The sequence below is a fragment of the Triturus cristatus genome, chromosome 7 (assembly GCF_964204655.1).
Source record: "Triturus cristatus chromosome 7, aTriCri1.1, whole genome shotgun sequence".
Taxonomy (NCBI): domain Eukaryota; kingdom Metazoa; phylum Chordata; class Amphibia; order Caudata; family Salamandridae; genus Triturus; species Triturus cristatus.
The window spans coordinates 1,697,907,094-1,697,929,681 of NC_140590.1; the positions used below are offsets into that span (position 1 = coordinate 1,697,907,094).

Consider the following 22,588-nt stretch of genomic DNA (forward strand, 5'->3'; position numbering starts at 1 on the left):
TCCAGGTTTGGGCAGCTGGCCATTGCCGGTCCGCTCTTCGGTTGTGGAGTTTATAGTTTCTGGGGCTGCTCTTTGCTACACTGGGGCCCTTCTTTCAAGTAATGTGATGGGGGCTGGGGGTGCGGGGAGGGGGGTGACCGGGATGTGGTTTTACAAATGGCGGGTGCAGAAGACTTTAAGTTGATTTCCTGGAATATTAGAGGCATGGGTTCTTCCACCAAACGATATAACATTATAAGTTATCTTAGACGAAGGGGGGCTCAGGTAGTGAGGCTCCAGGAAATGCACCTGACCACAAAATAAACCAATAGGTTTGAGCGCAGATGGCGTGGCCAGCTATTTGCGACAACTTACTCAGCATATGTCAGAGAAGCACTTGTCTGGATTAAGCCGGGAACTCCCTTCCAGGCCACACACACAATCATAGACAAAGAGGGTGATTTTGTCCTAGTGAAAGGGAGATTGAGGGGGAGAGGTCACGATTGGAAGTATATATGCCCCGAATCAGGATCAGACGCAGTTCCTCCAGCGATTGTCTGGGCCGCTGTCGGAGCTGGCGGTAGATGAGATAATCCTGGGGGGAGACTATAATTGTGTAATAGATCTCTCCATGGACAGATCTAGGCCTCCCTTGAAAGATACGACAGCGGCTGCGACGGCTATGAGTCTGCGTAACTGAATGTCCAGATGGGAACTGCTAGATATTTGGTGGTTACAAAACAATCAAAGTAGGGAATACTCATACTAATCACCATTATATGGGCTCACACCAGACTAGACATGTTTCTCTGTCCCAGAAAACTAACGGCTAACATGAAGGGTTCAGAATATCTAGGGAGGGGGAACGTGGCTTGGACGCCGAACAAGATGGCCGCCTGAGACCGGAGCTCTCCCGTACCGCGGAGGACTTTTCATCTCTTTGCCGTTATCCGCGATCATTTCGGCAGATTTTTTGTGGCTCCTGTAACCGGATGACTTTGTGCTGAAGATGTGACTGCCAGACTTCGTTTTCCTGCAGTTATTCGCCCATTCATGCCTCTCGATGTAAGTCCCTCAGCGCGACCGCCATTTTGTAATATGCGCGATGTGCGCGCGTCGCTGAGGTGACTACAGACATGCTCTTCCTGCTCTCCCTCCAGTCACTGGACTTTACTCTAAGCAACTAAGGACCTCTCCTTTGGGTTTTGCGCCCTGTCAGTGCGCTATGCTTCCAACTTACTCCTCATGTTGACGCTCCTTCCTGTGGGATCTCTGCCTTCATGCTCCCCTCGCAGCCTACCACATGCGCTGTGCTCTTCAATGATAACTTTCTTCAGTTTCAAGGCGTAAGACTCATACCATCATCATTGCGTCTTTATGCTGGTTCCTTTTTGTTGCAATTATGTTCACCAAGTCTTAGTGCGCATGGCTTTCGCGCCCACTGGTGACCTCCTTGTTATTACTGGAAACACTCTTTGACATCTGCTTGCATTACCTCTGGGTCCGGGGTTTCTTCATGATTTTTTCTGGTGTCCTTCACTACTTCTGCTGACCGCTGGGCTCTTCAGACCAGACATATTGACATTCTCTGCTTTTTGAGTGCAGGTCGTTGTGTTGGTTTGCTTCTTTGCCTTCCTGTCACTGGCACGTTTAGGCTTCTATGGGCAAGCTACGCAACCCAAAGTTTGTCTTTGTGCCCTCGAAGACTCCACCTTCCTCCGCCTCTTCCTCATCAACAGGTCATTCTCCTCATCCTCCTTCCACAGATCAAATGGCGACAATATCCTCCACCCGTTCTTCTCCATCACAACTTACCTCCAGCAAGTCTTCTCCTCCTGCCTCCTTGCCTAAGCGCTTGAAGCAGGACTCCTCTCCTCCTCCATCCGAGTCATCTCCACCCCCTATATCTATGGAGTTGATACTTGAGGAGATTCGCGCTTTGCGCCCGTTCGTGGAGGAGACTAATACTAAGATGCAGCTTTTTGAGGCTAAATGGTCAACTATGGAGGCTCGTGTTTCTTCTGTGGAGCAGCAGGTTCCAGAAATTCAGTCAAACTCTCAACGCATCTCCTCTCTGGAAAAGTCTCTTCTCGCCCTTCAACAGCACACTGAAGACTTGGAAAACAGGAATAGGAGGAACAACCTACGCGTTTACGGCCTGCCGTAATCCCTGGAAGGAGATGATCCTGTCACGTTTTTCTCCTCTTTCCTCCTGAAACTCCTGGACCTTCCCGCTACTACCTCTCTCAGTATCCAACGAACCCATAGACTTGGCCCTCGCTCCTCCTCCTCAACCAAACCGCGAGGGGTCATCATCCTCTTCCTCAAGTTTACTGATCTCCTTCTGGTCCTCTCTTCAGCTCGAGCGAAGCGCCAAGTGTCCTGGATGGGTCAGAGAGTTTTTCTCTCTCAGGATGTCTCTAATGTCACTGCTGCCAGAAGAAAAGAATTCTTATCTCTTCGTGCTCCTCTGCGCTCTATTGGAGCTAGATATGGCCTCTTTCACCCCTGTACCTTCAAGGTAACTCATCAAAACAACACCTGGACTTTCCAAGATCCGGCTGAACTTAAGAATTGTATTCACATTCAGACCAATGCTGGCATGGACACATCCAATCCCCCTACTGGTTGATTATTTATCTGTTTGGTTTTTTCTCCTTACAGGTTTTTGCTGAAATTTTTCTCTCCTTGGTTTGATTCTTCTTCTGCTTGATGTGATTATATAATGGTTGTTGTTTGGGTTTTTTGTTTTGCATATAATGTCTGCTTTTGTGCTGTTTATCTCACCATGACTTTTGCATAACACGTTTCTTTTTCCCTCCCTTAGATTATTATTCAATAAACCCTCTTGTATCCCTCTTCGTATCATACGATTCGTCTTCCTCATATTCCGTCCTGGTGCGGTGTGTTGCTCTCCGGCTTAGGAGGCCGTTCTTGTCGAATCCTCCCATACCCCATCGTCATCTTGTCATCTCCCTTCCCCCTTCAGGTATGTTTTCCTCAGTCATCCGTTTTGGATATGTACTGTCTCTTCTTCTACTTCTTTTTTCCTCCCTTTTCTTCTCTTTCCCTTTTCTTTGTTCTTCTCTTACTGTATCTCCTGACTTTCTTTTGTCTTGCTCTTTTCTCTCATTCATTTGTTGTTGTCCTTTATGGCGTTCTTGGTTTTATGCCTTTTCTCTGTTCCTTGCACATTTTATTGTTATTTAATTCAAAGTTATCTCATGGAATGTGAAAGGTTTTGTTAGCCCTATTAAACGACAGAGAGTGCTTTCCCATCTAGCCTCTTATACTCCTGATTTAGTTCTTTTACAAGAAACTCATCTTTCTGAGGCGGAGTCTCTTAAATTAAAGAGAGGCTGGGTGGGAACGGTTTTATTTTCTCCTACATCTAATAAAAAGAATGGGGTGGCCATTTTGTGTCACAAGAAGCTCAAATGTAAAGTTCTTTCTCAAGAGAATGATACTGATGGTCGTTGGGTCTTAGTTAAGCTGTTAATCAATTCTGTGTCCTTGACTGTTTTTAATGTATATGGCCCCACTCATCCTGATTGTAATTTTTGGCCTCTAATAACTTCTAAGTGTTTTCAATACAGTGATTCCCTGTTCATTCTGGGGGGGGATTGTAATCAAATTGTTGACCCGTTTCTTGATCGCAAATCCTCTGCCCGCTTTACCCCCCACAAATCACATACACAATTCCTTGACACCATTTCTAAATCTCACCTTCTTGACTCATGGAGACTGTCCCATCCTGACTCTCTGGACTATTCCTTCTTTTCACCTCCTCATGCCTCTTTCTCTCGGATTGACTACATCTTCCTTTCTCAGTCTCTTTCTCAAAATCTTCTTTCCTCGTCTATAGAGCCGATAGTTATCTCAGACCATGCTCCCATTGTCACAGTTCTTGATCTTCTCCCTCCTCATCCCAAATCTTCTCGCTGGCGTTTCAATAACTCTCTCCTCCTGGATCCCCTCTTTTCCTCTTCTTTTCTTTCCTTTGCTACGGAATTTTTTCTACTCAATTCTGATCCCTCTTTACCCCCTCATGTTATTTGGGACTCTTTTAAGGCTACCGCTCGCGGTTTTGTGATTGATTTTGTCTCAAAGAAAAAGAAGTCTTACCTTAAGAAACAGAAAGACCTTCTCTCCCATATTAAATCCCTGGAGCATAAATTCTACACCTCTTCTACTAAAACGGTTTTACCAGACCTTATACGCGCCAAACTCGATTTTAACAAAATCACTACTGATAACGCTTCCTCAATATTACTTCGCAGCAGCGCCCGCTACTACGGAGGTCGCAACAGGTCAGGTAAACTTTTGGCCAACTACCTTAAGTCTCGCAAGGAGCGTAATCTGATTGATTCGATATATTCCACCGATAATCTTCTCTTGCATAAGGAGCAGGATATACTCGCCCAATTTCAACAGTTCTACCAATCTCTTTATACTCCTGAGTCCCCCCCTTCGGCCTCTCTTATTCAATCCTACTTGGATAAAATTCCTGCCCCCTCCACTTCTCATCTTAACTTCCCTGATCTTGAACTTGATCTTTCTATTACCGAACTGGATAGCGCCTTAACATCTCTAACCAAAGGTAAATCTCCGGGTCCGGACGGTTTCTCTGTGGAGTTCTACCTGCATTTCTCAGATCTTCTGCTTCCTAAACTTCTCTCCCTCTTCCAATCCTTCTTTACCTCTGGCACAGCTGCCGGTACTTTTCACGAGGCTACAATCTGCCTTATACCTAAAGAGGGTCGCGACCCCCAATTCTGTAAAAATTATCGCCCAATATCCCTTGTTAATGTAGACTATAAATTATTTGCTAAACTTCTTGCCCGGCGCTTAGATCCTTTCCTCCCACATCTCATAGGTAAGGAACAGTGTGGATTTGTAAAGGGCAGACTCACTTCGGATAACTCCCGCCTTTTTCTCAATGTTCTAAATAAGGGACCTTCTCTCAACATTTCTCTAGCTGCCATCTCGGTTGATGCTGAGAAGGCTTTTGATAGAGTAGATTGGTCCTTTCTGTTTGCCTCCTTGCGTTGGCACGGTTTTGGTCCTAATTTTATTTCTCTTGTTTCTTTACTTTATTCCTCCCCTAAAGCGTCTGTTTTAGTTAATGGCCAGCTATCCCCCTATTTTCCCTTGCAGCGTGGCGTCCGTCAGGGCTGCCCTTTGTCCCCTCTACTTTTTGTTCTAGCTTTAGAGCCATTTCTTACGTCTATTAGAAACAACATTTCTATTTCTGGCTTCCCTTATGACAAGACTCATTTGAAACTCTCTGCGTATGCAGATGACATTCTTTTGTTTATTTCTGACCCTGACCATTCCATTCCGGCCTTACTACTTGAGTTTAACTCCTTTTCCCAAGTTTCTGGTTACAAGATTAACTCTGATAAAACTGAGATTCTTCCTCTTACTAAATTTTGTCTCCCTCATCAGTTTTCGACCACTGGTTTTGCATGGAATTCCTCTAAAATTAAGTACCTTGGAATTTGGTTCTCTAACTCCATCCCTTCATCTATTCGGTTGAACATGTCTGCTGTATTATCCCGTATCGATAAGTTGTTCTCTTCTTGGAATCCTCTCTTTCTCTCATGGTGGGGTCGGCTGGATTCGATCAAAATGATGATATCTCCCATTCTTATATACATCCTTTCCATGCTCCCCATTCATATCCCTGATATCTATTTCAAACGCATTGATTCCTGTCTCTCTAAGTTTCTCTGGAATCATAAAAAATCGAGAGTTGCTCTAGTTGCTCTTCGTAAACCGAAATCCAATGGCGGAGTCAACTTTCCGGATTTCCGTCTCTATCATAAATCTTTTTCTCTCCGTCAGGCTTCTAATTGGCTTGTTCTTGCACCCTCCCCTCTTGCTCCTCTTTGGCTCTCTATTGAACGCTCACTCCTCTCTCCTTTCTCTCTATCTGAAATTGTACATTTCTCTGCTAAGAACTTAACCACTCCTCTACCCCTGTTCAAGCACACTTCTTCTCTTCTACACGCTCTGGTCCGTCCTGACCCGGTCTCTCGTGACTCCTCTTTGGCCTCCCCTATCTGGTACAATTCGCTTATTCTCCTCAATAATCGTCCTATTTGTTGGACTGTGTGGAGATCAAAGGGTCCGATGTGGGTTAACCAACTTTTCGATGGTTTTCTCCCATGTTCTTTTCCTCGATTCCGACTTCTGTTTCACTGCCCCCAGTCTTTTTTCCGCAGATTCACTGTCCTCATGGCCATCATACTTGATGTTTATTATTCACTTCCCTTGTCATCCTCTTCCGTATCCCATTCCCCACTTCTTCAGATCCTGTCTACTCTCCCTAAAGCCTCTCTTATTTATAAATTCTTCTCCTCCCCCAATCCGACCCACCCGAAATCTAAATTGGAACTTGCTTGGGAGCTTGATTTGGGCTGTGACTGGTCTATAGCTGTTTGGGACAAAGTTTGGGCCAGGTCCTTAAAAATTTCCCGTTCCGCCTCACTAACTCAATCTATGTTCTTTCTATATCATAGACTTTATCTCTCTCCTGTTTCTATTTCTCGTTTTTCTCCTGATAAGGACTCTACCTGTTGGACCTGCTCTGCCCCTAATGCTGATCTTTTTCATTTACTTTTTCTGTGCCCTTCTGTTCTAGCACTTTGGGATCAGGTGTGGTCTCATATCTCTCGACTATTTTCTATCTCTATTCCATACTCTATCCCTCTTCTTTTTTTAGGTAGTATCTCTGACACTCTTGATATTCCTTCTCGCTCCTCTGGTCTATTAGATCTTATGTTGGCTCTGGCTTTCCAACATATTTCTTCTAATTGGAAGGATCTCTCTAAGCTCTCTATACAATGTTGGTGGAATTCTCTCTGTCACTATCACAGGCTTGATGTTCGTTTTGCTGCTGCCTCCACTCCTACCCTCAATAGAGATTTATTCTGGTTACCTCTCACAGCATATCTTGACCGCATGGCTCTGAAATCTATCTCTCCTTTATCCTCTGAGAATTTCAAACCCCCATAAGTGACTCTTTCTCTGTCCTTCTTCTTCTTCTTCTTCCTCTACCCCTCTTATATCTTTTACATTTGCATTTCTCTTTCCTGCCTTTCAACTATTCCCTACCCTTGGCTTATTTGCTCTTTCTATTCTACCTAGTTTTTCTCTGATCTCTTTATCTATTCTTCTCCTAACGCCTCATATTTACCTTTCTCTTTCTCCTTTCCCTTCCTTCCCTTCTCCTCCTTTTTTCTCCTCTTCCCCCCTTTTCCTCCTGGTTGCCTTTAAAATGTTACAAAATGCTTTTTAATTTTCCCTCAGGCTTCTTATGTTAACACATGATGATCCTCTATTTTTTCTCTTTTTGATTCTGTATGACAATGTTCTTTATATGATCTGTATTTTGTTGTTCACTATACTTTTTCTTCAATAAAGCATTTCAAACACAAAAAGAATATCTAGGGAGGTCCATATCTGACCACAGCCCTATCCTATTGAGATTTGCTCCTACCTTGGAGAGAGCAGCCATCCCCCTGTGGGGACTAGACTCTGGTCTACTTGAGGATTATTGCTTTAAAAAGAAGCTTTCAACCACCATCTCAAAATATTTTTAGATCAATCAGGACACCGCTATTACCTCACTGATTGAGTGGGACTCTTTTAAGGTGGTGATCAGCAGACAATGCATGGGGCAGACAGTAGGCGCCCGATGAGAAATAAATAACGAACTACAGAAGCTAGAAACACAAATACAGGCACTAGACAGAATTACAGAAAATGACGTGGAGACTAGGAAAGGCTTATTGGACTTAAAAAGCACTTACAATGAAACCTGGGAAAGGTTGAGAATGTAGAGTGGAAAAAATCCCTAGAACATATTGGAAAGATATCCCGGAATTCTAATTTTAAATGTATACAGTTTAACATTCTATATATGACATATCTCACAACTCACAGGCTTAACGTCATATATGGGAGTATTGATAAGGCATGCTCCCCGCTGTGACGAAGTAGATGCCAATTTGATACACATGATGTGGAACTGCACAGGAGTTCGAGAGTACTGGCTAAAGATAATAGAGACTCTGAACGGGGTCCACGCCCGCAAGCTTGTATGCAATCCGGAGATATGCCTCCTTGGGCTCTTCCCAAGGCCTGGAGCTTGGGCATGGGTTTATAGACCTATCTTTAGTGCTAGCAAGGGCACAAATAGCTCACAAATGGAATTCAAAGAGAAACTCTAGGGTAGACATTTGGGAACAGGAACTCTCGAGTTGGGCCAGGACAGAGGAGAGGGCTCTGATAAGAGAAGACAAGATAACAAAATGGCGTAAACCCCTGGCTGAACCCTGGGCAGAAATACTGAGAAATTGGGAATCTAGAGACTCCAATGAGGCAGGGAGCAATAGTGAAGGACTCCAAATGTTAGACTAGATTGAGCACTTCCCTATTCCCCCTCTTGGTGCAGCAAGGGAAAGTCAACCGAGCCTCTAAGAGTCAATGTGAAAGGCATGCAGTGTGGAGGAGGCAAGACCCTGCCCGGAATTATTAATATTTTGGAGATTGCAAGCGTCCTCGCGCCACCTTCTTCTTTCCCCAGCCTTCAGCTGATCGGACAGATGCGAATAGATGTAAAGACTGGCATATGCTGGCTGGTGTAAGGGGGACCCCGGACAAGGAATGAGTGGCATGGAATTGATATAACTGTTTGTTACATAGTTGTTAAGCACATAGTGAAAATATGTGGGACATGATCAGTGAACACTGCTGACTGCGCACCAGGATTCTGTACGGACCTGGAAAATGAAAGCAATATAAACGACACAGTTATAACCACAAGTATAATAATTAAACTAAAATAATCCTAGAAACAGAGAAAACGTATTCAGACAATAGGTTGCACTGTCGATTGGGAATTGTAATGTATATGATGCTAGATATGTGATGCTCCTATGCACCAAGCTGATTGCGAACAATGTATAATGTGTCGTGAACTGTGGATTTGCTTTCAAATATCAAAATGCTAACAAAAATTATTAAAAAAAATATATATATTTCACACGGTCCGAGCACATTTTCGTATCGATTTAGATAGCAAGGGCCTCATGTAGGTAGCATACCAGTTACCACTTCTAAAACACCGAACGTTACCGAATCGGTATTTTAGAAGTGGTAACTCGTATGTAGGTAATGAGTCGGTATTTTTTACCGATTCGTTACAATTCGGTAATTACCGAATCGGTATTTACCGATTCGGTAATGAGGCATACCTTCCCATTGATGGGAAGGTATGCCTCATTACCGAATCGGTAAATACCGATTCGGTAATGGTGGAGAAAATGCAAGGGTGGCAGGGTGTCACATTGACACCCTGTTGCACCCCTGATTCGGCCATGTGTGCACATGTGGCACACATACATGCCCTAAGGGCATGTATGTATGCCACATTGCACACTGCTACGCGCTTCAAAATGCATACACACATACATTAATTATTTACCACCAACTATAAGTTGGTGGTAAATACCGACTCCTAAACACACCCACACACTCCCCCTACATATCATTTCTGGAATCGGAATTTACCGATTCGGTAAAATTACCGAATCGGTAAAATTACCACATCGGTAACGTTACCGATTCGGTAATTTTACCGATTCGGTAGTTTTACCAAATCGGTAAATTCCGATTCCAGAAATTGACCCCCTACATACCAATAGCCAAAATACCGGTCGGTAACGGTATAATTACCGAAAATCGGCCGTTACCGACCGGTATTTGGCTACCTACATGAGGCCCCAAGTGTGGTGCCAGACATAAGAATACATTATTGTGGTGGACACAGAAGATACACAGTGGGAGCTTTTACGTCAGAGACTGTGTACATGCAGTTGTGCAGGTCAGAGGTCAGCGCTCTAGCTGCTTCGGGATTATAGGAGATAAATACTGGGGCTGAAGGCGTCTCTTCCATTTACGGTCTTTCAGATTACCACACGGTCGCGGGAGGTAGTGAATACAACAGCGTACTTCCTGACAGGTATGTACAGGACTGTGTTCGCGGCAGCTGATTGGAGGCTAGGGGTTTGGTTGGAATACTACGGACGAATTAAAATATTGTTGTTGGTTGTGTTTAAACTTGCAGGAAGGGACACAAAATTTTTCTGTCAGTATACATTTTCAGAATGGGTGACCAAACAATGGTGAAATGTCAATTCACCATGTTTGGAACCAATGTGAACACAATCCTTTGTTGATATCGGTATTATAATGTTTCTTTAGTCCTGAAGAAGTCATGGGGTAATCCCCTATCAACGGAAAACGTGTTGGCTAGCTGTCGAAAAGTAAAAACACTGAGGGGCAGATTTACAAGCCCCGTTCGCCACTTTTGCGCCGCCATTGCATCACTTTTGTGACGCAGCGGCGGCGCAAAGCTAGCGCCATGCTGCGACAGATTTACAACGTGACGCATCTAGTCACGTTGTAAAGCCCTGCGCCTCATTAAACCTGTGTCAGGTTTAATGTATGCAGGGAGGGCGTTACATCGGAAAAAGCCTCGGAAAAGTGACGCAGTGAAATCTACAAGATTTCACACAGTCACTTTTCTGACGCTGGTGCGTCAAATCCTTACGCCTGCTTCAAGCAGGCGTAAGGCGTGATGCACCATGTTAGGGATAGGCCAGGTTGAAACAGTGCTGGAGTTGCGTTGCGCTTGCGACACAACTTCAGCACTGCGCCAACCTTACGCCGGCAAATGCGTCACGCATCTGCTTCTTCTTGCGCCACGATGCACCGCATTGTAAATGCGGCGCATCTGCGGTGGTGCAAGGACAAACTTGCGTGACTCATCTTCCCTGGCGCATCCCTGCTGATTTGCAGGGATGCGCCAGGGAACGTAAATCTGCCCCAAAGAACGGAAAATCACGATTGACGCTTCTTTTTGTTTGTGCAATTACTGAAAATGGAATGTAATGTTGATACATGCATGTGCATAGGATTCAGAATTAATTTAAATAATGTTACCATTTTGTTAAGTTTAATGAACTTTTAAAAATTCCCCCAATTTACTACAGAGATATCTCCACTGATGTGGAGGAAACCTTTGCTAAGCCCCCCTACATATGAAAAGTTACTAATAGAAACTTAACACAAGGAAATTATTCTCCACCTCAGGGGATGGAGACATGTCAGTCTACACTTTGTAATAACTTTACACTAGGAAATGACGAATAGCCAAAAGCAGTAAAATTACTACAAAGTGGTAAAATTAACTACACATGTAGATTTACTCATGTGTAAATTAAACTTAGAGTAATAGGCCCCAAGGTATATAAATGTATGTCTTGAGGATATTCTGAAAATGTGTCTACGCAATGTTCTTCGTGGACCTCCATTTATGCCTTTACCCTGTTCTACAACCTTCTGTGACCAGACAGAAAGGTGGCAACCCACATTCTCACTATGTGAGGTGCCCTTGTCCACCATTTGAACTAATAGAATGATGTGGTATAGGGTGATAATGATTCAACAACATCAACATGGGGCCTCTTCGTCATCCAAAAATTCATGTGTCTACAAAGCAATTCTTACTTCCTTGACAAAAACTAGACTTTTAGCATTAGATAGGCAATGAAGTTCAAGGTGGGCCACCAACGGAAAGGTAGCCCCTCTGACGACGATCGTTAGAAGAAAAAAGATTTAGATTTAGGCTTGTAGTTGGATAACTCTACAGGGTCTTGGTAATTTTCTCAACCAAGTGATCCAGCCTTCTTCTCTGTTCTTACCTCTAATTGAAAGAAAAGAGCAGTTCAGAAGCTCCTTGGGTACAGGACCCAGCATTACAAGCAGTCTTTTTACAGTAGAACCGTGATATTATTTTGTTGGGTACGAGCAACTGCGGCGTTGAGGGAATGGGCCGCAATAATCAGATACTCATCCGTGATCATGGAAAATTTAGATTCAGGTGACTTGTCTGACTCATCATCTGATGTTATATGGCTCTAAAAGCAACTAGATATGTTACCACTCTCAGAGATGAGTCTTTCAGTGCACATGAAATTGTACCATCTTGTCTTTTAAAACCAAAGGAGAGTTATTGCCCTGTCATGATGTTGAAGGGAGACGAATCTAAGTTACTCAAACAATTTGAGGACTTTTTAAATGCCCCTGATCTCCTTAGTACAGCATTTTGAGAATGAACAGAAATCGCTCTTGAATTATAGCTTTTCAAAAACATTTTCTGTGATTTGCAAGTTCATTTTTCAAGAGATTTGGCAAAGTGTTTTTGAATTATCCTCAGTTTGGTACTTAGACTCCTCCTCTCGGAGACGAGACACTTAAATAGTCGCTTTATTCATTTAAATTCTACTAATTTATGAGGGGCAGTGGGTTATTAGCCTAGACAGGAAGTCTGGTCTGTCCTATGTTTTCCTTCCATGAACAAGACAGTCTACAAGTACACTGATATGAACATGATCCACATCTTTAAATTGCTGTTCTTCTCTGCCCCTAGAATTTGGTGACTATAAGCACCAGCGTGACCCTGCATAGCCACAGACTGCCCCAGGATTCCAAGAAAGGCTTCATGGTTGCCTCTCTGACAAATGTGCCCAGGCCATGAGTAAGCTTTCATGGTTGAGGTGTCTCTAGATATTAAATGAGAGTGAGTTGCTTATATCGGATTTCAGACATGGGTCTCAGGTTGTTAAAGAGCGAGACACTGGTCCATCTCTATTATGTTCTGAATGTCTGTATCATTTGTGGCTATCCAAACAAGGAATGTACACAATTAAAATTCTGTTGGTGAAATTTTGTGAGGTTCTACACTTGAGTACATTGTGATCCTGCCATGTTGAAGAACATGACACCTCATCACCTGTGGACACAGTTTCTAGAAAAAAAAGTGTTTTGAGATAGAATTTTCCAGCTTGAAGTAGGGGTTTGCAGCTCTTTTCTCCAAAAACCTAAATTTAGGAAGTTTTAGCACCCACTTTTCTTTAAGAGCACTTCATGGAGAGCGGAGTCTAGGTGGCATCTCTTTGCCACCAAGATGTGAGCTGCAGGTAACTTGTCCACACAGGTGATGTCATTATTATGGCTGACAAGTGTATCAGTTGCATGTGTGACGAGTTAGTCCAGCTCTGTTTCTTTCTTTGAAAGCTGAGACTTTTAGTCCTGGTTTTTCACTGGTTTAAATAAGACTACAAGTCTAAAAATTCTAAGATAAAGGTGGGACTGGTCTGACTGGTCAAGCATGGGCCTGGGAAACTTGACAGCTGGCAGTAATGTTTGGTGTAATTCTATAGCTTTTATGTGTCATGCCATCTTATTGTGTGTCATCTCCTGCCATGCTCTGTAATGTCTGTTGGGTTGTCACGCAGTATGTTATATCAGGCTCAGCCGCACAGCGATAAACCCAACTGTGAAGGAAGCACTTTGCAGGCTTCTTCAGCAGCCCACGAGCGCATGCGCGAGGGCCTTACCTTGTCGTCCTGAGGGATGAAGTCATCATTTAGCGTCACCAACCGGAAGTTCACTGCAGTTTGGAGAAAGAAGGGGAGAGCAAAGTTAGATCTCGCTTCAGAGGATACGACAATCTCAATGTTCGTGTCTGTTGGCAGTCACAGGTTATAGCTTTTCTAGGCAGAGCCAGTTGTTTAGCCTGTGCAATATTATATGCATGGTCGGCTTAGTGTCTGTGCCAGTGCTGGAATTGGAAAACATTTACATGCATGCCAATAGACCCGATTCGTGCAGGAGACTACCGATGTTGATTGGTTCTCCTGATTTATTTTTAATCTTCCACTTTCCTCTTCTGAAATGTTGGCATGTATGCATTTACTCTAGCAACCCATAAACTGGGGGTCGTGGTGTGGCTGAGGAAAGGGTGGAGTCACAAGGGGCGGAGCTTGAGAAGTAGAGTCTGATAGTCAACATATACATTTTTTTTTAATCTGCTGCAAAGAAATCAGCAACAAGGACACATGTGAGAGTACATCTATTCTAGTTTAGTGAATCGGACACAAAGAGGGGGCTTTTAAAAATATTTTACAAGGTTAAGACACTTGCTGCAGAGAAGTTTGTGTGCTCAGCAATTTTGAAGCGATTGTAGGTAAGAAGTCTAGTTGAGGCAGTTCGGGGAGAGTTCTGTGTTTTATCTAGTTAAAGTTATGATTCATAAAGTAGCATAAAAGGCTCATGTGCCTTCTGCAAAGAACACTGTGTAACATGCAAATCAGAGATTTTTATTTTATGTAGATAGGTAAGTGGGCCACTGCTTTTGGCACCTAGATTTTGTTACTTCTAGTTCTTCTAATATAGCACAATGATCTATTTACCAACTTCAAGGAGCTGCATGCAAACTGTAGGCTGTGGGTTTAGATCCTTATTGTTTTATTTCTCAATCTGTTATTCGGAGATTGCAAAGAAGGGTTCCTTTGGGAAGTAAAACGTCTTGTTTGTGTAGACAGCCCAATCACTGGGTTATGTTTTATATTGTGGCTTTTGTGTTTGTCCCGACCATTTACTCTTAACAGACAATATCTACAAGTATGGACAATATGTATTTCCTACACATTATAACCCCAATTGTTTCATGTATCATTTCCTGTACATTGATTTACACACTTGTAGGTTTTATTAAAGCACTCTGACACCCTACACTGGGATGAGTAGGGAAAGAATCCCAGACCTTCTTCATAAATAGCCAGTAAAATCGGATCCGGAGGGAGCCCCCTGCTTTCCAGCACTGGTCTGTGCCCATTCAGTCTTTGGCCTCTTCCAGAGGCATCACTTCAACGAGTGGAGAAAGAGACTCAGCCATGTCTTTGGAGGGTTCTGCATTTACCTTTCATTTATTTACCTTTCTACAGTGCCGTATACCACAAAAGCATGTGTACTTATCTGGTGGCTGACATATGTACTGAGATGGGCAGTAATTGATAGAATAACTACGACTGGAAAGCAGCAGTGTCTGTATCTCCGACGTGCCAACGCTTCCTATTTCGTATGGAGACTCTTGATTTTGAAGTCAAAGATGGCTTTATTTTGTAGTTGTTCCACTTAGAACTTTCATAATCAAAGAGAATGGATCACTGGTACCTATCACCAGGGTTCAGGTAGTTGTTTCCAATATTTGATAAAAAACCCTCATTCACGTAGAGCAGTTCGGTGGCGGTATATCTTGATTCTCCGCCTTGATTTAACTACGTGACAGCATAATCATAGGGTTTTCTCTCATGCTTCCTCCGCCTGGAGGGAACCACTGGATGTTACAGTAGTGATCAGAGAAAAAAATAAAAATACAAAATTAGTGAAGTGCTCATGTGATGTGAAAAATTGTTATGTTAAAAAGTTCCTCTTGCTGCCTGGTTTTAATTTTATTCCGTTCGGTGCAAGGGATAGGAGTAAAATCTGGAGAAGTGCAGATAGGGCATGTAAAGAGTCCAATGCACTTTTTAGTCTGAATTGTTGGTCAACATGTTTCAGCCCGTAAATTGCCCAGAAGGGTCAGGGGGCTTTCTTCAGGACCTCAGAAAAGAGTGCTATGTGAAGGAAATGGGGAATGTCCAGATCCGAGTTGGAAGTTCGAGTACTACTCGATTGAACTTTGAGAAGGATAATAACTATAGGGAGGAGAAAGAAAATAGACGCACGGGTCCTCATTAGTCCAGGGAGGCCGAGGGCTTAGTATGAAGAAGCTATGTTAATTATACAAAAGCAAATAAAGATGGCAAATCTTTAAATACATTCTTTGTTGTTTGTATTTGCAAGTGAGGATTCGAACACACCGCAGTGTAGGGGTTTAAAAGGGGGTTTGAAATGGCTCATCTTAGGCACATAAAGAAAATAAAAAGGTTAACAAACATGCTGTTAACGACAAAAATGGGAGACCCGGCTAGGTTAGTTACGTGCACAATTACAAACAGTTCTGCTTAATGCACAATCATAGATCTGTCAGGTCTGTCATTAGTAATAATGAATCGAGTAAGTATTGTTAGGACAAATAGAACCTACAGGTAATCTATTATCATTCTTAACGGGTGTGCCGTGTTTGTTAAGAAGAAGACGTATCAAGACCAAATAGTAACCCACGAAATAAGCACAGTTTGTAAGTTATGCGTTAATGGTGTTGCATATGCCGATATTTGTCATGCGGCTATCAAGGAAGAACGTGCACATAAAAAGTCCGGTTGCCGAAAAGCATATTGCTTGCTAATGCGGCAAAAAATAACGCGAGTGTGCGTACCTTCGGAAGCTCCAGTTCAAAGCTTCGTCGGGAGGACAAGGGTGCGTATTACTGTGGGGGTAAATGGTGAGAGAATAGGGAAAAAGAAACAATATTTATAAAAAATATATATAAAGGAAGGGGAATGCAACGTTACGTGCCTTCTCCATTAGCTCCGGGTAGCAGCTTCTTCCTACCGCGAATCAGTAGCTAGCACGACTTGTGCTCGACTTGTGCTGACGCTGTCTTCCTGTTCCCGAGAAAGAATCGGAAGGCGGGGTTAAATGTCGGTATGTGTTCCGAAAACAGACTAGTAATGAGTGCATTACGGAGGATGTGTACTTCGAAAAGTTCAACAATTCCAATTTGAAAATTAAAAAATAGGATAAAAGTAGAAGTGAAAAAACAGATAGAGAGAGAAACTCATACCCACAGTTGTGCCACTGTTTAAGCACTCAATGGGGATTCGAGTCGTATCAGCTGTAGACAGAAGATCAGTATCACATTGGTGAAGTGATGCTTGTTCAGAAAGAAAAAGGGACTGATAATCTGAACACCAGATGTATAAACTGAATGACAGTATGTGCAGTGTATGCTGCATGTGAAGAAAAACCATCTGTTGTTCCAAGGGGAGGGGTGGAAGGGGGGGCAGCTGGGCTATTGCGGAGTTTCTGGCTCATGCTCGTATATCATTGTGATATGATGTCGGTTTTTTACTGGACATTCAACCACGGAATATCATCATTAAGTCCCTTTTGATTGGTCTTTAGATGGTGCACCCATCTTTGTTCCTTTTCAAAGAGTAACTTCTCTGCCTTAGATGATGTTGAGGTCAAGGTTTCAAGTATGATCCATTTGAGATCATTCAGAGTATGTGGGTGGTCAATATAGTGACTGCTCATTTTCGTTGTTCCTCGTTTGCACTTCACGTTACTCCTGTGTTCGCAAATTCTTTACTTGACTTTGCGACAAGTCATGCCGATGTATCTGAGATTACATGGGCAAGTGATCATGTAGATAGCGTTGGTCGTATTACAATTCGTGTGTTGTTTCATTGTCCAGATGAGTTTGGGTGTAAGTTCAATGGTTTTGGTAATTTCAGTCAAATTAGAAACGGAGCAATGTCCACACGGGAAATGACCGACCACTGGAGGTAAAGCCCATAGGGTATTAGTTACTGGACTGGACCTTGGTTCTGGTGGCCGTGTATGGACCAACATGTCTTTGTAGTTTCTTGTTCCTTTGTAGGCGAACTGTGGTTTTGGCCAGTCCAGGGAGCCTGATGTCAATATACGCCAATTTTTATTGATGATCTTCTTGACCGTGTTACTAACGATGCTATATGTAGTAACACAGGTCAGTTTGTCAGGTGCTGTGGTCTTAGGTGTCAAATCTAGAAGGCTCTCTCTCGGTTGATTTCTTGCCCTCTTCTGGCATTTGTTGATTGTTTTATGAGGGTAATCGCGTTTGGAAAGTTTTATGCAAAGGTCCTGTGCTTGTATCTTGTATTCTTTGAGTTCACTGCAGTTACGTTTTAAACGCAGGAACTGGCTATATGGCAGGTTTTCTCTCAGGGGACGGGCTTGGAAGCTGTTATAAGAAAGGAGACTGTTTTTGGCAGTCGGTTTGAAAAGGCTTTGGTTTTAATGACGTTGTTTTCTACATAGATATTCAGGTCCAGAAAGTCTAGTTGTTCCCTGTTGGCATTGTAAGTGAATTTGAGACATTGGTCTTGTGTATTCATCCAATTGTAGAAGTCTTGCAGTGACCACTGTGCCTTCTACGAGGCCGGGTCACCCCTCATGCTGCCAAACGCCTTCCTGTCTGCCTGCCTGCCAGAGCGACCCAGCGGCCACTGAGCCGCCCGTCATCGCCGATTCCCCCCGCTGCCTCCCTGCGGCCCCGCCCACCTCCAGCCCATTGGCCGCCCGCTCCTGCCTCCCAGCTGACCCGCCCTCCCGGCTCCAGATTTAAGTGAAGCGCTGCTGGCGATTCAGGAGTGACCACTGTGCCTTCTACGAGGCCGGGTCACTCCTCCTGCTGCCAAACGCCTTCCTGTCTGCCTGCCTGCCAGAGCGACCCAGCCGCCGCTGAGCCGCCCGTCATCGCCGATTCCCGCCGCTGCCTCCCTGCGGCCCCGCCCACCTCCAGCCCATTGGCCGCCCCGCTCCCGCCTCCCAGCTGACCCGCCCTCCCGGCTCCAGATTTAAGTGAAGCGCTGCTGGCGATTCAGGAGTGACCACTGTGCCTTCTACGAGGCCGGGTCACCCCTCCTGCTGCCAAACGCCTTCCTGTCTGCCTGCCTGCCAGAGCGACCCAGCCGCCGCTGAGCCGCCCGTCATCGCCGATTCCCGCCGCTGCCTCCCTGCGGCCCCGCCCACCTCCAGCCCATTGGCCGCCCCGCTCCCGCCTCCCAGCTGACCCGCCCTCCAGGCTCCAGATTTATGACTCCCCCAGAGCGACCGCACAGCGGACGCACGCAGCGGGAGCGCCGATTGAGCGCCGAAGGTGCGCCAAAGGTAAGCCCGTCTACGCCCGTCCGCGCCTGGACCGTGCCCAGTGCCAGGACCCCTGGCCCCCGCAGACCCCAGCCTGCCCGCTGGACGTACGACGCCGCCACCCTCAACGCACTCAACGCCGGCCGATTCCCGGGCTGCTACCGTGCCAGCCCGAGACGCACCCACGGACCCTTCTGCTACAACTCCTGCAAGTTCACCTGCTTCCGGACCTGCACTACACCTGCACCAACCAAGACCAAGACGAGCAACAGCAGCAGCCACCTGAAATGCATCCTGCTCAACACCCGCTCCGTCCACAGGCACGCCATCGAGATCTGGAACCTACTCGACACCACAGCCCCAGACGTCGCCTTCTTCACGGAAACCTGGATGAACGCCTCCTCAGCGCCTGACATCGCCATCGCCATCCCAGACGGCTACAAGATCATCCGAAGGGACCGCATCAACCACACCGGAGGAGGCATCGCCATCGTCCACAGGAACACCATCCGCATCACGACCAACACCGACGACACCCTCGCAACCGCCGAGCACCTGCACTTCCAAGTCCACATCAACCCCAAGACCACCCTCAGAGGCACCCTCATCTACAGACCCCCGGGACAACGCACACAATTAAGCGAAGACATCGCCGACTTCATCAGCCCACACGCCCTCTGCTCCGCTGACTACATCCTCCTAGGGGACCTCAACTTCCACCTGGAGAACAACAACGACCGCGACACCACCACCCTGCTGGACAACCTCGCCGACCTGGGACTCAAGCAGCTGGTCACCACCCCCACCCACTACGCCGGACACACACTCGACCCCGTCTTCTCATCCAGCAAGGACATCGCTTACAGCCACGCCACCGGACTCCACTGGACCGACCACAGCTGCGTCCACTTCCGCTTCGGCAGGACCACGATCCACCACCACCAGCAACAGGTTGCACACAGGAGCTGGAACAAGATCACAGCCGACCAGCTCGCGACCTCCCTGAGCATGAACCCGTCCACCAGCACAATGAACCCCAGCCAGGCGGCCACCAACCTCACGAAGTGGATCAGCGATTGCGCAGACGAGCTCGCCCCCCTGAGGAACCCGCCTAGCAGACCCGGTAGCAAGAGAGCCCCTTGGTTCACCGACGAACTCAAAAGCTCCAAGAAGAACTGCCGAGCCCTCGAGAAAACCTGGCGCAGAGACCCAACACCGGACAACATGACTGCCCTCAAGCTCGCCACCCGAAAACACCACCAACTCATCCACGCCACCAAGAAAACCGCATTCAAGGAACGACTGGACAACAGCGCACACAACAGCAAGGAACTCTTCAACATCGTCAAAGAGCTCTCCAACCCCAACGCCGGTAACATCGACATCACCCCTTCGCAAGACCTCTGCAACTCCCTCGCCTCCTACTTCCACAACAAGATCGCGGACATACACAACAGCTTCAGCACTCAACCGACGAACGCCATGACCGAACCACCACCCCCCACCACCACCCTCCGCGCCTGGACCCCGATCAGCACCGAAGACACCGTCCGCACGATGAACTCCATACACTCCGGATCTCCGACCGATCCCTGCCCTCATCACGTTTTCAACAAGGCCGACGCTGTCATCGCACCCCACCTGCGGAACATCATCAACACCTCCTTTGACACCGCTACCTTCCCGGAGAGCTGGAAGCACGCCGAACTCAGCGCCCTACTCAAGAAGCCATCGGCCGACCCCACCGACCTCAAGAACTACCGCCCCATCTCGCTGCTCCCATTACCCGCAAAAGTCATCGAGAAGACCGTCAACAAGCAGCTGGCCGCCTTCCTCGAGACGAACGGATCCCTCGACCCCTCGCAGTCTGGCTTCCGGGCCAACCACAGCACCGAGACCGCCCTGATCGCAGCCACCGATGACATCCGAGCGCTACTCGACAACGGCGAAACAGCGGCCCTCATCCTCCTCGACCTCTCCGCGGCCTTCGACACTGTCTGCCACCGTACCCTAGTACAACGCCTCAGCAACGTCGGAGTCCAAGAAAAGGCACTGGAGTGGATCATCTCCTTCCTCGCCGGAAGGACACAGAGAGTCCGCCTCCCTCCGTTCAGATCTGAAGCCACCGAAGTCATCTGCGGCGTTCCTCAAGGCTCCTCGCTCAGTCCTACTCTCTTCAACGTCTACATGAGCCCCCTCACAGACATCGCACGCCAGCACAACCTCAACATCATCTCCTACGCCGACGACACCCAGTTGATCCTCTCCCACACCAACGACCCCGCCACCGCCAGAGCCAACCTTCACGAAGGGATGAAAGAGGTAGCCGAATGGATGAAGAACAGCCGCCTGAAACTGAACTCGGACAAGACGGAAGTCCTCATCCTGGGATCCTCACCCGCCGCTTGGGACGACTCCTGGTGGCCCCCCACCCTAGGCAGCGCACCCAAACCAACAGACCACGCACGCAACCTGGGCTTCATCCTGGACTCCTCCCTCTCCATGACCAGACAAGTCAACGCTGTCTCCTCGTCGTGCTTCAACATCTTGCGCATGCTACGCAAGATCTTCCGGTGGATCCCCACCAAAACCAGGAAGACGGTCGCCCAGGCCCTCGTCACCAGCCGTCTGGACTACGGCAACTCCCTCTACGCTGGAACCACCGCCAAACTCCAGAAGCGACTCCAGCGGATCCAGAACGCCTCAGCACGACTCATCCTGGACATCCCCCGTCGCAGCCACATCTCCAGACACTTGAGAGACCTGCACTGGCTCCCGGTCAACAAGAGAATCACCTTCCGTCTCCTCACCCACGCACACAAAGCCCTACACAACCAAGGCCCAGGATACCTCAACAGCCGCCTCAACTTCTACGCTCCCAAACGCCAGCTTCGATCGACCAGCCACGCCCTCGCCGCCGTCCCCCGCATCCGAAGAGCCACCACAGGGGGACGATCCTTCTCCTACCTCGCCGCCAAGACATGGAACTCCCTCCCCACCCACCCCCGCCAGACCCAGGACCACTTCGCCTTCAGGAAGCAACTCAAGACTTGGCTGTTCGAGCAGTAGCGGACCCCCCAGCGCCTTGAGACCCTCTGGGTGAGTAGTGCGCTATATAAATGCGATGATTGATTGATTGATTGCAGGTTCTCTTCTGAGCCTTCCCAGAACATGATGACATCATCTATGTATCTTTTCCAAAAGCGGATCTTGGAAAGAAATGGGTTCCTGTCATTTTGTATGTGAGTGCTTTCAAAATTGCTCACATAGAGGCCCGCCACACTCAGAGCAAAGGTACTTCCCATGGAAGTACCGTGGCATTGTTGGTAGAGTGTGCCGTCATATTCAAAATAGTTTTCGGTGAGGGCCAGTCTGCAGCATTCCAACACAAAGTGTCGAGGTGTGTGGTATGGCCAGTATTGTTCAAAGAGTAGTTCTTCGAGGGTATTTAGAGTGGCTTCTTGTGGTAGACTCGTGTACAGACTTTCCACATCTAGTCCCACAAGTAGCATGGTCTCGCTGGTGAAAGTCTGATCTTTCAGAAGATTAAGAAGATCACGGGTGTCTTTCAAATAGGTAGGCGTGCGTTGTACCATTGGTCTCAGGTATTGGTCAGTAAACTGAGAAAGGGGTTCAAGGACTGACCCAATGCCTGATACTATAGGGCGACCTGGTGGAGGATGTCTGGTCTTGTGTACCTTCGGGAGAGTGTAGAAGTAGGGTATTCGTGGGGAGTCAGTACATAAGAAAGAGGCTTCATTCTTGGAGATCCAACTGTTGATCTCTGCTTCCTCTACCATTAGGTTGATGGTTCTTTGTAATCTCAATGTAGGGTCTTCTGTTATTACTCTGTAGAATTTCCTGTCAGATAAAAACTCGAGGCATTGTACGTTGT

General features: G+C 46.5%; 1 protein-coding gene across 2 annotated transcripts in view; it reads right to left on the reverse strand.

The window, feature by feature from the left end:
- LOC146812807 (alpha-2-macroglobulin-like protein 1) overlaps positions 1-22,588 on the reverse strand; it is a 747,116-nt gene that overhangs the window by 650,419 nt on the left and 74,109 nt on the right. For both annotated transcript variants that reach the window (XM_085619917.1, XM_085619918.1), the window contains exon 4: positions 13,452-13,504. In XM_085619917.1, the coding sequence (XP_085476043.1) occupies positions 13,452-13,504 (53 nt within the window). The remainder of the gene's footprint in view (positions 1-13,451; positions 13,505-22,588) is intronic.